The sequence below is a fragment of the Pseudorca crassidens genome, chromosome 6 (assembly GCF_039906515.1).
Source record: "Pseudorca crassidens isolate mPseCra1 chromosome 6, mPseCra1.hap1, whole genome shotgun sequence".
NCBI classification, from domain to species: Eukaryota; Metazoa; Chordata; class Mammalia; order Artiodactyla; family Delphinidae; genus Pseudorca; species Pseudorca crassidens.
In genome coordinates, this window is record NC_090301.1 from 63,602,710 (window position 1) to 63,615,583 (window position 12,874).

The 12,874-nt window shown below is 47.0% G+C and overlaps 1 protein-coding gene across 4 annotated transcripts in view; it reads left to right on the plus strand.

Annotated features, from left to right (window-relative positions):
- STK39 (serine/threonine kinase 39) overlaps positions 1-12,874 on the plus strand; it is a 485,881-nt gene that overhangs the window by 175,196 nt on the left and 297,811 nt on the right. The window contains exon 1 of one of the 4 annotated variants that reach the window (XM_067741647.1): positions 226-557. The exons of 2 other annotated variants lie outside the window; for them this stretch is intronic. In XM_067741647.1, the coding sequence (XP_067597748.1) occupies positions 365-557 (193 nt within the window). In that variant the 5' untranslated portion in view covers positions 226-364. Of the gene's footprint in view, positions 1-225; positions 558-12,874 lie in introns of those variants that run through there. One more of the 4 variants, XM_067741646.1, reaches the window with a different exon arrangement.

The following is a 12,874-nucleotide window of genomic DNA, read 5'->3' on the forward strand; positions in this document are numbered from 1 at the left end:
CCGGCCTCGCTCCCCTCCGGTGGAAACTTCCCCGGCCGCAAGCAGGGCGGGAGAGGGCGGCGGGGCGGCGGTTCCCCTCGCGGAGACAGAGAACTGCGCGCGCGAGGCGCGGGGCGCGCGGCGAGCGCGGCGGCCGCCGCCTCCTCCCCTCCCCGCCTCCGGTGGCGCTGCCTCCTCCCTCCGCCCGGCTCGGCCTCCCTTGCTCCCTCCCCTCGTGGCTGGCTCCAGCGGCGGCGTCGGCGGCGGCGGGCGGGGAGGGCGTGCGCCGGTCGAGAGGTGTCGGCAGCGAAGGGAGGGAAGGGAAGTTTCAAGTGGAAGGTCGTCCGCCGGCCGGCGCGTCTTCTCGCTCTCCTCCGGCAGCATCATGGCGGAGCCGAGCGGCTCGCCCGTGCACGTCCAGCAGCCCCAGCAGGCGGCCCCGGTGACACCGGCGGCGGCGGCCCCGGCGGCCGCGACAGCAGCGCCGGCTCCGGTGGCACCCGGGGCCCCAGCCCCGGCGGCGCAGGCGGTCGGCTGGCCCATCTGCAGGGACGCGTACGAGCTGCAGGAGGTTATCGGTCAGTGCTGCGGGCGCGGCGGGGCTGGCTCAGCCTGGGCGCTGAGGCCGGGCGGGAGGCGCGACCTGGGCGGGAGGGGACGCGGGATGCTGGGCTTGCCTCCATGCACGCCCGGGAGGCAGAGCGGTCGGCTTCTGGGCCTACCGGCTTCAACAGCTTTTTTTTTTTTTTTTTAATTTATTTGTTCGTTCCGTGAGCGCTGGTGCTGCAGGAGGCGGCGCGGCGGATGTGACTCGCACTGCAGACGAGCCGCATGCTGCAAACTTTTATCTCCCCGATCGCTGGGGCGGCGGAACTGGGGACCCGGCAATGCTGCCGCATTTTCTTCCTCCCGCGCGCCGGGCCCGCAGCCTGTGGTCGGTGGCCACGCGAGCAGGCAGCCGCGGCCGGGGTGGGGTTGCGGGGGCGCCGCCCTCGGCTTCCAGCGCCCCCGCGCCGCGCCTTGGGGGCCGCGTCCTGGGGGACCCAGCGGGCGCAGCCGCGCCTCTGCTCTCCAAGCTCCGCGCCTCGGTCTCCCGTCAGCAGCCTCTCGGCGTGGGTAACCGGGCTACGTAGGAGTTGCGGAGGCCCAGGTTCTTTCCCGAGGCCGGGGAGGATGCTGGCCTCCCTCCCTGACAGCCGCTGCTCCACGCCCGCCTCACAGCCCGGCTCTCCGCGCCGCCCGGCGTTCCCGGGTACCCGCCTCTCGGTAGCTGGGCGCGCCGCCTACTGCCCAGCCCGGTCGCCCGTGGAAAGCAGGCACCCTGGCCTTCTGCCCTGCGCCGGGCCGATGCTTCCCTCTGGTCCAAGGCCGAGCTGCAAGAATGAAAGCCGAGGCTGTCGGTGATCTGCTCTCTGCCTTTCGGTGCCTTCTAGTCGGCCCACAAATACTACCTTATCTTACATTTTAAAAACTTGGCAAAGTCGAATGGCAAGAAGCCGGCATTACCTTTCCCTGGGCCAAGCACGTGAAGGACCAGGAGAGTTGTGTTGGCCCTTATTGGATCATCTCGTCTGAGAGGCTTGTTAAACCCAGTTAGGGAACCCACCAGGTAAAGTGGGCCCTCAGCTTCTAACCTTACTGGCGCTGGGATGGGATGCTGCCTTCCCATATCTTGATATTTAAGTACGGTGATGAAAAAGGAATTCAGGATATTCCTCTTAAACTTTTTTTTTCTTTTCATTAAAAAGAATGCTCCACTCCTCCCTTAAAAAAAATTAAAACAGATACTAAGAATTTCATTAGGTGTTTAAACGAGCCTTTATCATCTGCTACTGTGTGAATGAAACAGCATAGACTGAAATAAATACTGAAGGGCAGAACCCTAACCCTAACCTAGGCTATAAAAGCTCCAAATAACCTAAAATAAGCATCTGTACATAAAATTCTTTGAAAACCAAAAACTTTCATAACTTTTGGCCAAAGACTCTAAAAGGATGAGTCTTCCTGTCACTGCGTGGATTAAATATTTTCAAGGGCTTCTCAAAGCCTAGAGTATTTAGTGAAAACTCCTTTAACCTGGTAGCTAAGCCCCTTCGTCTTCCCAGTTTTAAGGCCTGCTCTCAACTGGCTTGCCCCCTCTCATATTCTGATTGCATTGATTGTATCCTGAATAGTCAGCTGTCTTAGGACCCGTCTGGCCTTCCATTCCTTGTTGCCTTTCACAGGCTCTTTAAGTGCCCATCTCTGTAGTGAATCTCACTCAGCTTTCAAGGCCAGTGTGAATGTTCTTGAGAAACCTTCTCCTTCTCCCAAGGCAAAGTATGGTGGCTTCTTCTGCCCCTCTTTTTATATCTCACAGCATGTAACTCCATAATTTTTATGTGGTCAACAAAATCTAAAGGCCTACTATGTCCCAAGCATCGTGCTAGGTGCTAGCAGTATAGAAATTAATAAAAATGGTCCCTGCCTTCAAGGACTTCCCAAGTAAAGGACTCTGTAAGATGTGACGAGTGAGCACTGGTAGAGCACAAAGGAGGGATTGACTGCTAGGAGAAATAAGGAAACAGGGTATTCCACAGAAGACATCTGAGCTGAATTTTGAAGTCTGAGTAAGTTTGTAAGGTGCCTGATTATTTCCATTGCTGCCTTTCCTAGCTAGGAGTTCCTAGCTGTGAACTCTTCCAGGGTCTTATTTCTCCCTCTGTCTCCAGCACATAGGGATGATGCATACAAGTTGAATGATGGTATCAGCCACATAGTTTCCATAGGGTCAGGACCAGCACTTACTTATAATCAATTTATATGCTTATTTTGTTAATTATTAGGGTCAGTATGCAAGCTTTGCTTTTTGAAAACAATGTTCTGAGCTCATCAGTTTTGTCAACTAAACTGAAGAAAATCTTAGTTTAATTAAGGTGAGGGGATTGATTGCAGGGCTTCCTTCTGCTTGCAGTAGCGGCATTGTTAATTATGGTTGGTCCATTTAATTAAAAAGAAATTTACCTGAGGAATTTTCAAGCAGAAACACCTGCTTATTACTTCTACATTGATTTTTGCACATTCACAGTGTGGAAAGGGCTTTTCTGCATTTAAAATTTATCTCGTAATTTTCCAACTGAAAGAGATGGCCTGTGGGGGGCCCGTGTTGAAGTCAAGTTGCTGGAATAGGGCTTTCCAGGGTCTTAATGTTTATAGGGAATTACAAACCCATTTCCATTTAGCGTTTAATGCTTGTTAAGTAATGAAGAGTGAACTTGCAGTTAAGCACTTCTGCTTAAACATTACACGCAGAAGTTAGTAGTTCAAACATTGGACCAGTTTCGGCATGAGTGCCGGTGGACAGCCTTGGCCTCTCCCGGCCACAAGGCAGGTGTCATATGATAGGGCTGCGGCAGTGTGAACCGTGACCAGCAGGAGGCTCAGATGTGCCTGAGCAGAAGGCCAAGAGAGGCAAGGTGTTTTAGCTTTGCAGCGTGGCACCGAGCACTTTTTCTTCTTCATTTCCTTCTGGCAGAGGTTGGGGGTCTCAAGATTAGAGGAGAAGAGGCTTACTAAAGTCCAAACAAAGCAGGTTCAGTTGTTCGACTTCTGTTTTAGAAAAATAAACACAGGATTTTGCAAGTCTAAAAATAAAGTTTTCTCTTTGTTATATTGTTGTTCTTGTGTGATGAAGGATCAGTGGAGAGTTTGTAATGGTAATCTGGTTCTAAAGTTTGTGTGCGACCTGGAAATGATGTACAATCTGTTGGAGGGAGCTTTATACTTAGGGGTTAACCATGTTATGAAATGATTAAATTCCTTGTTTTAGCCATCAATATGAGTAGATTTCAAATATTTCTGTCTCCTATAGAAATAACTGCTCATGGGAGGTGTTCTAGCTTAATACTCTTCAGCCTCATCAATCCTTGTTCCTCAACCCCCCCCCCGCCGCCATCTCTCAGATTCGCTCTTTAGAAGTATATGGGGCACCCAAAGATATGCTAGTTGAAAAATTAGTTTATTTGTTGCTGGTATTAATATTATCACTTTGATTTGCTAAACAAAGAACAAAAAGTGAATCATGTAAATGTTGACTTGGGCTTCCTTAATCGATTGAACAGCCTCAAGGAACTTTCCTGTCAAAGAGTTATATTCAATGCAGTATCAGTTTCCTTATTAGAATCGGATAGTTCTAGCAGGGTCTGTTATCTTTGTTGCTTTTCCTCTGAGAAACACTAAATAGACCCATGCCTCAGAGCATGTTTGATTTTCTTAGATATTTTTTGCAGGATGAGTCTGTCTGTAGTTTTGCACCTTATTTCTCAGCGTTGCTTCACTTTTATCCTGGGCAGTCATTTAGAGTGATCCAAAAGTACCACCTGCTGCATTTCTGGTTCTAGTCAACAAAAAGAATTTGGTTCCTAGACTCCTAACTGTAGTTTGACAGAGGGGTTCTCAAGTACTCTGTTTTCTCTCCCGGGAGCTTTGTTTAACCATTCCGGTGCATCTTCCCCAGGCACAAGTAATAGGCAACTCTCCAGGTCTTCAAGGAGCAGTAGCCCAGAGCTCTGCTCTGTGCTCTCAGAGGTTCTGTGGAGCTCTGTGGTTTAGGGATTAGAACTGGTTTTATAGATGTTCTAGAGGGATCTTGAGGACAGTGGAACCATACTGCGTCACACTCTTTTGAACAGGACCTCAGAGGCCTGGAGCACTGAGTGTGTATTTTAATCTCCCAGACCTTTAAACCGGGCTGCTTTGCTGTTGCTGTCAGTTGTTAACTTGCCTTTTATTTATTTATTTATCTGGCTGCGCTGGGTCTTAGTTGCAGCACGCGGGATCTTCAGTTGGGGCATGCGGGCTCCTTAGTTGTGGCATGTGGGCTCTTAGTTGGGGCATGCATGCGGGATCTAGTTCCCTGACCAGGGATAGAACCTGGGCCCCCTGCGTTGGGAGCGCTGAGTATTAACCACTGGACCACCAGGGAAGTCCCATGTTGGCTTTTTTTTTTTTAGAAGAAACAGAGTCCTGAGATGCTTAGCTTCGCGCAGGTGTTTTGATTTTCATATCGTTTCACTATTTTTTTTTGTAAAGAGAAAAATGTATATAGAACTGCTCTTTTCGTTTTTTTTCATTATTGTGGTAAAATATACAAATATAGGTAACATAAGACTTACCATTTTAACCATTTTCTAAGTGTACAGTTCGGTGGTGTTAATTAATTCAATAGAAATGCTTTTAAATGTGCTGTTCAAACTAGCATGTGGGAAAAATCTCTGGGTTAAGAGAAGCTAATGTTAGAATTTCTATAATACTTTATGCATTTGCTTTGTGACAGATAAAATTATAAATTTCCCCCTGTCTCTTATAAGTCTGTTGTATCCCCCATTTTTGATGGTGTTGGAGAGTAAATTAAAACGTGGCGGGCTCTGGAGTCAGATGGCCTGGCAGTGGCAGTCGCTGGCCTCGCGACCTTGAGCCAGTTATTTGGAGGTGTCTGTACTCGGTTTCCTCATTTTCGACCTGGAGATGATAACGATAGGGTTGCAGAGAAAGGGAGACTCTGGAGCACTTAGAACAGTGCCTGGCACAGGGCGAGCTCTCCGGGAGTCTGAGCCTGCGCTGCCGTGCGCTGCGCCGGCTGATCAGGTCCGAGTTACCGGCAGAGAATACTGCCCTGACTCTGGCCAGACTGTGGAGCGTCCTGTAGAGTTTCTCTGCTCAGTTTGCATCAGGGAGTTTGCAGGAGGGGGAGTTGGCCCGCGAGCCCCCGCCTTCCAGTGGGCGGCGCCTTCCAGTGGGCTGCTGGCGGGGCAGCCTGAGGCCCCTGCGGGGAGGTAGCTGCAGAGACCTGTGGAACAGGACAGCTCGGGGCCTCGGGTGCCAGATGGCCCTCTGACAAGTGGTGAGAGCATCCTGCGGGAAGGTTGCTGGAGATACGGCCCGTCGCGAAAGGGCTCTGTGAGCAACCTGCTCCGACTGCATTTTTCTCCCACCTCTGCATCCGCCCTGCGGAGGCTGCCGTGCTGGCAGGAAATGCTGCTGACTAAAAGAAATGGTCACTGTGTGCCCCAGCGGGTCAGGGGACGGGGCATTTGTCTGCAGATCAGGTCATCACTGTTGCTCTCCTGTCTCCTTCCTTGCCTTGCTGCTCTTCCCTCTACTTATAAATATTCTCGTCTCCCTCTAATCATTCACAGCAAAAGAGAACAAAACACCGACACTCTCACTACTCCTTCTTCCTCTAGCTCCTGCCTTATCTCTTTCCTTCCCTTCCCAGTGGAGAACCTCCCATCCACTTCTCAGCTCACTGCAATCTGGCGTCTGCCCTCTTGCTAAGAAGCCAAAATTGGAATGTCCACAGTCACCGTGACCTTCTGTGGCTGCAGCCAGTGGACACTGCAGGCTTTCCCTCTCTTCCTCTCTCTGCAGGAGTCGGCACCATCTGCCGTTTCTCCTGCTCCTTCCCCGCGTATCTCTGCTACAGGATCCACTTCTCTATGGGTCTGAGGCTTCAACCACTGCCTAAAATGCCCAGGGCCTCTCTGGTCTTTGGACTGGTATGAGGGCTGCCTTTTAAACATCTTTGTTTAGATACTTCACAGAACTTCATACTCACAGTGAAACTCACTGCCTCGCCACCTTTGCTTCATCGTAATCCTGCTCCTTCAACGTTCTCCATCTTACACAAGACCCTTGAGTGTGAAGCAGAAACATGCTGCTCAGCCTGCGCTTGCCCGTCTCCCTTCTCTCCCACATCTGATTGGTCCTCAGTCCTAAATACTCTGCGTGCTGGATCCCTTCTTTGATCTGTCTCTCACTCTTCCTCTTGGCCATTGCCAGTTCAGTTCGGGCTCTTATCAGTTCTTAACTTGAATGACTGTAATGACTTCCTGACCAGGTTCCTTGTCTGCAGCCTTGCTTCCAGCTCTAGTGTGCCTTGCTACCAAAGCGATACTGCTGTACCCAAAGTTTTATCAGTTAACCCCAGGCTTAAACGCTTTTAGTGGCTCTTCCATCATCCTTAAGATGAACTCTGAGCAGGTGTTTAAGGCCTTCGGGAATTGTCTCTTGCCTCCCATTCACTGTTTCCCCCCTCTGCCCCACACCCTTTGTCATTTCTATTCTCAGGACAGACTCGCAGCCAGTGGGAACCTTTTTGCAGTTGCAGAAATGCTTCATGCTTTCTCAGCCCCTGCTAGGCAAGTTTTCCCTGTGCTTGGAACACCCTTCCACACCCCTTCCGTTCCATTTTCATGTATTTAACAGAGAACTCCGGTCTCTCCTTTTAAGCGTTACCTTTATTGAAGTATAATATGCACAAGGAAGAGTATACATGTCATAAATGTATAGCTTGATGCATGTCCATAAACGGAGCCCACCCTGATCCGGTCTCCCTTTTAAGACCCGGAATAAATGATTTCACAGAAACAGTCTCTGCCCCTGAACCGCCTTCCCCTCTGCTCCTCTCTTGTCTCTTTCACCCCTGGTGGTCCTCATACCCTGTGCAGATGGTTTGCCTCCTTGCCCATCCCGGCACTCCTCCTTGAGGACAGGCCTTTGGCCTCCATAGCCCACACCTCCTATTAAAGATTCGCTAAGTGTTTTCTGGATGAAGGTCTGAATTTTAGGGATAAATGCCCTCCCACCCCCTGTGGAAGAGGAACATTGCCTCGCTTCTGAATATTTGCCTCCTTGGATCCTGAAGATTTCATCTTGCCGGTGGTTAATGATGATGCTTATTCAGTTGCGTTTGGGCCAATCAGCTTAAAGGGCTCTGTAGAAATTAGCTCATTAATCCTCCCAGATCAAGAGTAAGCACTTTGAGTACTTGCACCTGCCTTGCTGTGCAGGCAGGCAGGCAGCCAGCCAGAGGCCTGGCTTTCCTGAGGTCATTGTTCTGCGAGGTGGCCTCTGCAGATTAAAGGACCCGGAGCTCCCTGCCACAGTCTCTGCGTCCTTTCACTCAGGCATTGCAGAGCAGGGTGGGGGAAGTCCTAGCGCGCCTCTCCTCTTCTTCAGAGCTTTCCTTTCTTGAGTGTACCCATGAGCTCTCTCTTGCTGTTTGTGTAGTTATATATAACCCAACCTTGAAGATCTGTGGGCCTTCTTGCTGTGTAGAAATCAGGACTGTTGAAGAAGATCAGGGATACAGGTGAAACACAGCAGCAGAATATCAGACGGGTGGTTTTCAAAGGTTGATACGATGGCAGGAATTGTATTTTTATAAGTGACAAGGGACTGGGGGGTGATAGGATTGGTGTGGTACATGCTAAGACCATAGAACTGGATCTTTTAAAGTCAAAACCAGTCTAATAGGTATTGTAATTCCTCTGTGGTGTATTTTTGGGAAAGGTTTTTTTCCCCATTAAAAAAAAAAATTCTCCATGTAATCAAGTGAGGTTTTACGTTTTCCTCCAGGACAGTTCTGCTTAAATTATCCCCAAACAACTCCAAGATGGCTGAAGTGATTCAAGTGCTTCAGGTGTTTCTTTTTCCAAATCCGCTGTTCATTGGTCAAGTTTTTGCTGCTAAAGAAGAATTCAGTATATTAATTAGAAAGGCATTTTAGATTCGGCTTAACTGGAAAGTAGAGGAGAAATAGCAGTCCTTTAGACAATGGATTGGCAGAGCTTTAGTTCAGAATTGATTTACATAAACATTTTGGGAACCTGATGTGAGTAAATGCTGATGTATTTCAAGTTTCTTCCCATTTGCCAAACAAATATTTGGGAATAAACTCTCACTTAAAGCTTTAAAAAACTTCTTGGACATTGAGGAATTAGATGAATTGACCTTTTAAACTAATTGTATATTTTGATGTATGGGAAAACATCATTTTAAGATAGAACTTAAAACATCATTTTAAAATAGTTTTATCTTCAAACTTCTTCCTAGTAAGTGGCATTTAGTATAACTCAGAGGCCTAGTCCTGGGTGTTCATTCACTTCTTCGCTCAGGTGAAAATACACATTCTTGTGACATTTATGGGGTTCAGGTTTCCAACGTTCAGTCACTGATGTACCAGAAGAACTAGTATGGTAAGTAGAGATGGATGACTTTCTATCATGTGAATGATAGATCTTCATTGGGGGAGTGTTTTAGAAGCCAGTGACCTGTGACAATTCTGAAACTTCTCACAATCACTCTATTTGATGGTTGAGGTCTTAGAAGAACTTGTGATCTTGTTTTGAACGGTAGCATCAGTTTGTACCGGGGCTTGTAATAAGGGGCATCCCTACTGGTTTCTTTCCTGCTCTGTTTTGTTTGGGGATTGAAAAAGGATTCATTTTATGGATTGGTTCCTATTGGCGTGTCTTGTGTTGTTGACATTTTACTTTGAATTATTTGGTCTGTCCTTCCTTCTTCCCTCCCTCACTTCATCCTTTCCTCCCTTCCTTTCCTTTCTTCCTTCCTTTGAAATTGGCAATGTCACCAGCCCCTTTCTTAATTATGAGATGACTCAAGAAAGCAGGGGAAGAGAGTGCCCAGGGGTAGGAATGATAGGTTAGTGCTGGCTTTTTAAGGTCAGCTCCTAAGTGAGGAATAGCATAGGAATATAGGGGGATAATGAAATTTAATTTTGGAGGAAACTGAAGAGAAGGTCCATTCCTGTTCCTTTGTTTCTACAACTGAAGATTCTAACAACCTAACTTAATTTGCCTGTGGTCCAGAAGTCCTTAGAATCTCAGGCCGATGCTTCCTACCCGGTTCAGTGTTTCTTTTTTTCCTTATATTTTGGCTGCGTTGGGTCTTCGTTGCTGCGCGGCTTTCTGTAGTTGCGGTGACCAGCGGCTATTCTTTGTTGCGGTACGCCGGCTTCTCCATGCGGTGCTCGGGCCTCTCATTGCCGTGGCTTGTCTTTGTTGTGGAACGTGGGCTCTAGGTGTGCGGGCTCAGTAGTTGTGGCTCGTGGGCTCTAGACCGCAGGCTCAGTAGTTGTGGTGCTTGGGCTTGGTTGCTCCCCAGCATGTGAGATCTTCCCGGACCAGGGCTCGCACCTGTGTCCCCTGCATTGGCAGGTGGATTCTTAACCGCTGCGCCACCAGGGAAGTTCCCAGTTCAGTGTTTTCTTCTACTTACATCATGTTGATTCCTCATTGGTGAGAAGGAGGAAGTTAGAAATGTTATCGACTCAGTGAATTTTATAACTACCATTTTAATGAAGTAAATATATATCTTATCTGGGAACATATTTACCGTATAGATTTTATAGTAAAAATCTTTCTTTAGAGGGGTTGAAATGATCTTTATATATCTTTCTTCATTAGAGCATGTTTATTTAACACATAAACCAGGTGATATATAAACATAAAAGTTTCATTTCACCTATCATCTTTTGCCTGGCTGTTAGAATAGACTATAAATATATATTTTTAAAATTAATTAACTTATTTATTTTTGGCTGCGTTGGGTCTTTGTTGCTGCGTGGGCTTTTCTCTAGTTGCGGTGAGCAGGGGCTACTCTTCGTTGCGGTGCGTGGGCTTCTCATTGCGGTGGCTTCTCTTGTTGTGGAGCACGGGCTCTAGGTGTGCAGTTTCAGTAGTTGTGGCTCGCGGGCTCTAGAGCGCAGGCTCAGTAGTTGTGGCGCACGGGCTTAGTTGCTCCGTGGCATGTGGGATCTTCCCGGACCAGGGCTCGAACCCGTGTCCCCTGCATTGGCAGGCGGATTCTTAACCACTGTGCCACCAGGGAAGCCCTAGACTATATTTTTAATCCTTAGTTAGAACCTGTCAGTGAGGTGGAACCTGTCAGTGTGTGTGTGTGTGTGAGTGTGTGAGTGAGTGAGAGAGAGAGAGAGAGAGGGAGAGAAATGGCAAATAAAAGGTTGAGGAGCAGGAAATAGATGTACTTCAGGGCTGATCATTAGCTGGAGCAGAGCTTCTGCACTAGAGCCAGGTCCCTGCTGCCAGGCTGATAACTTTATAGCAGTCAGAGCAGCAACGGCATTCCTAGCAGTGTCTAGTTCTGAGCTGTCCGGAATGGTAGCCACTAGCCACATGTGGCTATTTCAGTTTGAATTAATTAAAATTAAATAAATTTTGGGGTGGAAAGGAATGAAGAGGCAGAGCACAGAGGATGTTTAGGGCAGTGAAACTGCTCTGTGTGATACCATAATGATGGATACGTGTCATACATTTGTCCAAACCCACAGAATGTACAACACAGAGGGTGAGCCCTAACGTAAACAGTGGGCTTTGAATGCCAAGGATGTGTCAGTGTAAGTTCATCAGTTGTAGCAAATGTACCACTCTTTTGGGGGATGTTGGTAATGCTGGAGGCTGTGCATGTGTGGGAGCAGGGGGTACATGGGAAGTCTCTGCCTTCTTCTCAATTTTGCTGTGACCCTAAAACTGCTTTAAAACAATAAAGTCTTTAAAAATGAAATAACATACAGTTCCTCAGTGACACGAGCCACATTTTCAAGTGCAGCCAACTGTGACTACTGCAGCTGAGGAACTGTATTTTATTTATTTAATTTTAGGTCTATAACCTGCACTGTCCAGTAAAGTACCTTACTGGATAGTGCGGATACAGATTATTTCCATCACCACAAAAAGTCTTACTGGAGAGTGCTGGATGGTAATTTCTCAGAAATGTTCAGAAACTGACTAAATATTATTATGATGGCTGTAAATATCCCGAGGCTACCTCCTGATGACATGCTAAGGCATCACCACTGACTTAGAAGTACAAAAGGAGAAAAACAGTGCTAACCTGATTAAAAAAAAAAAATTGTTTTCACCCTGTGCTCTATTAGAAAGCGAATTGATTCATATTTTCAGAAGGACAGTTATTTTTTGTGTATGGTGAAACAGATACCCCTGCTGACGTAGAAAGACAGTTTTGAAGTATGAGTTTTTATCTTACTCACTTAACTCATTCTAGGATATTCTTGTGATTACTGTAAACACGGAATCCTCCCGAATGAGATCCAGTATTTTCAGAAGTATCAAAATGTTACATTTCCTTGAGAAATCACTTCAGAGTCTTGGGGCTGGATGTGGTAGACAGAATCACTTCAGTTTATCTTCTTTTATGTAATGAAGTAAGAAAGAACTGACAAAATAGTTTTTTTGGTGAAATTACAAAGACATTGTGAAGTTAACTCCACTTAGAAAAAAAATGATACCTGTGTCAGTTTTAGTCACTTAAATGGTGAGTTTGAATCATGGTCCCTTCTTTTCCCTTGATTTTAAAACATTTCGGTAATTGAATAATTAAAGGATTTAATAGTTTAGTCTAAGTTATATAACACAAAGCAAATAAAACGTTCAGTATTGAAGTCAGTACCTTAACAGAAATTCAAACTCAGTCATCACTGTTTGGTTAGAACACCTTTTTTGTTAGGAGAGGGAATTAATGACATAGGGGTGGGTGAAAACAAATATCTGTGTAGGGAGATTAACTGGGTTTAATTTTGGGCAATTTAGAAACAGTTTGTACTTTCTTATGTTTAGTGTCCCTAGGGTGACTGGGGCCGCCACAGAGAATGCTTTACTATGTAATCCTTTTTTATTTTTCCTCGTAGATGCCCTTTCAAGTTTCTGGAGTCCTAAATCCAGTGCCTGACCTTCAACAAGGGCCGTTGCGGAAACATTTTTAATATGGCAGTTTGGGTGGCTGAAATAGTACTAGGGGAAGTGTCTCTGTGTATTTTCAAATTAATGATCATTAGGACAAATTTAAGAATAGTGATATTTTTGGCATAAGTCTAGATCAGGACTAGATTGTATATCTTTACTAAAATAAATTCTCATTGGTTGTTTAAAAAGTGACAGTCTCGGGCTTCCCTGGTGGCGCAGTGGTTGAGAGTCCGCCTGCCGATGCAGGGGACACGGGTTCATGCCCTGGTCCGGGAGGATCCCACATGCCGTGGAGCAACTAAGCCCGTGAGCCATGGACGCTGAGCCTGCGC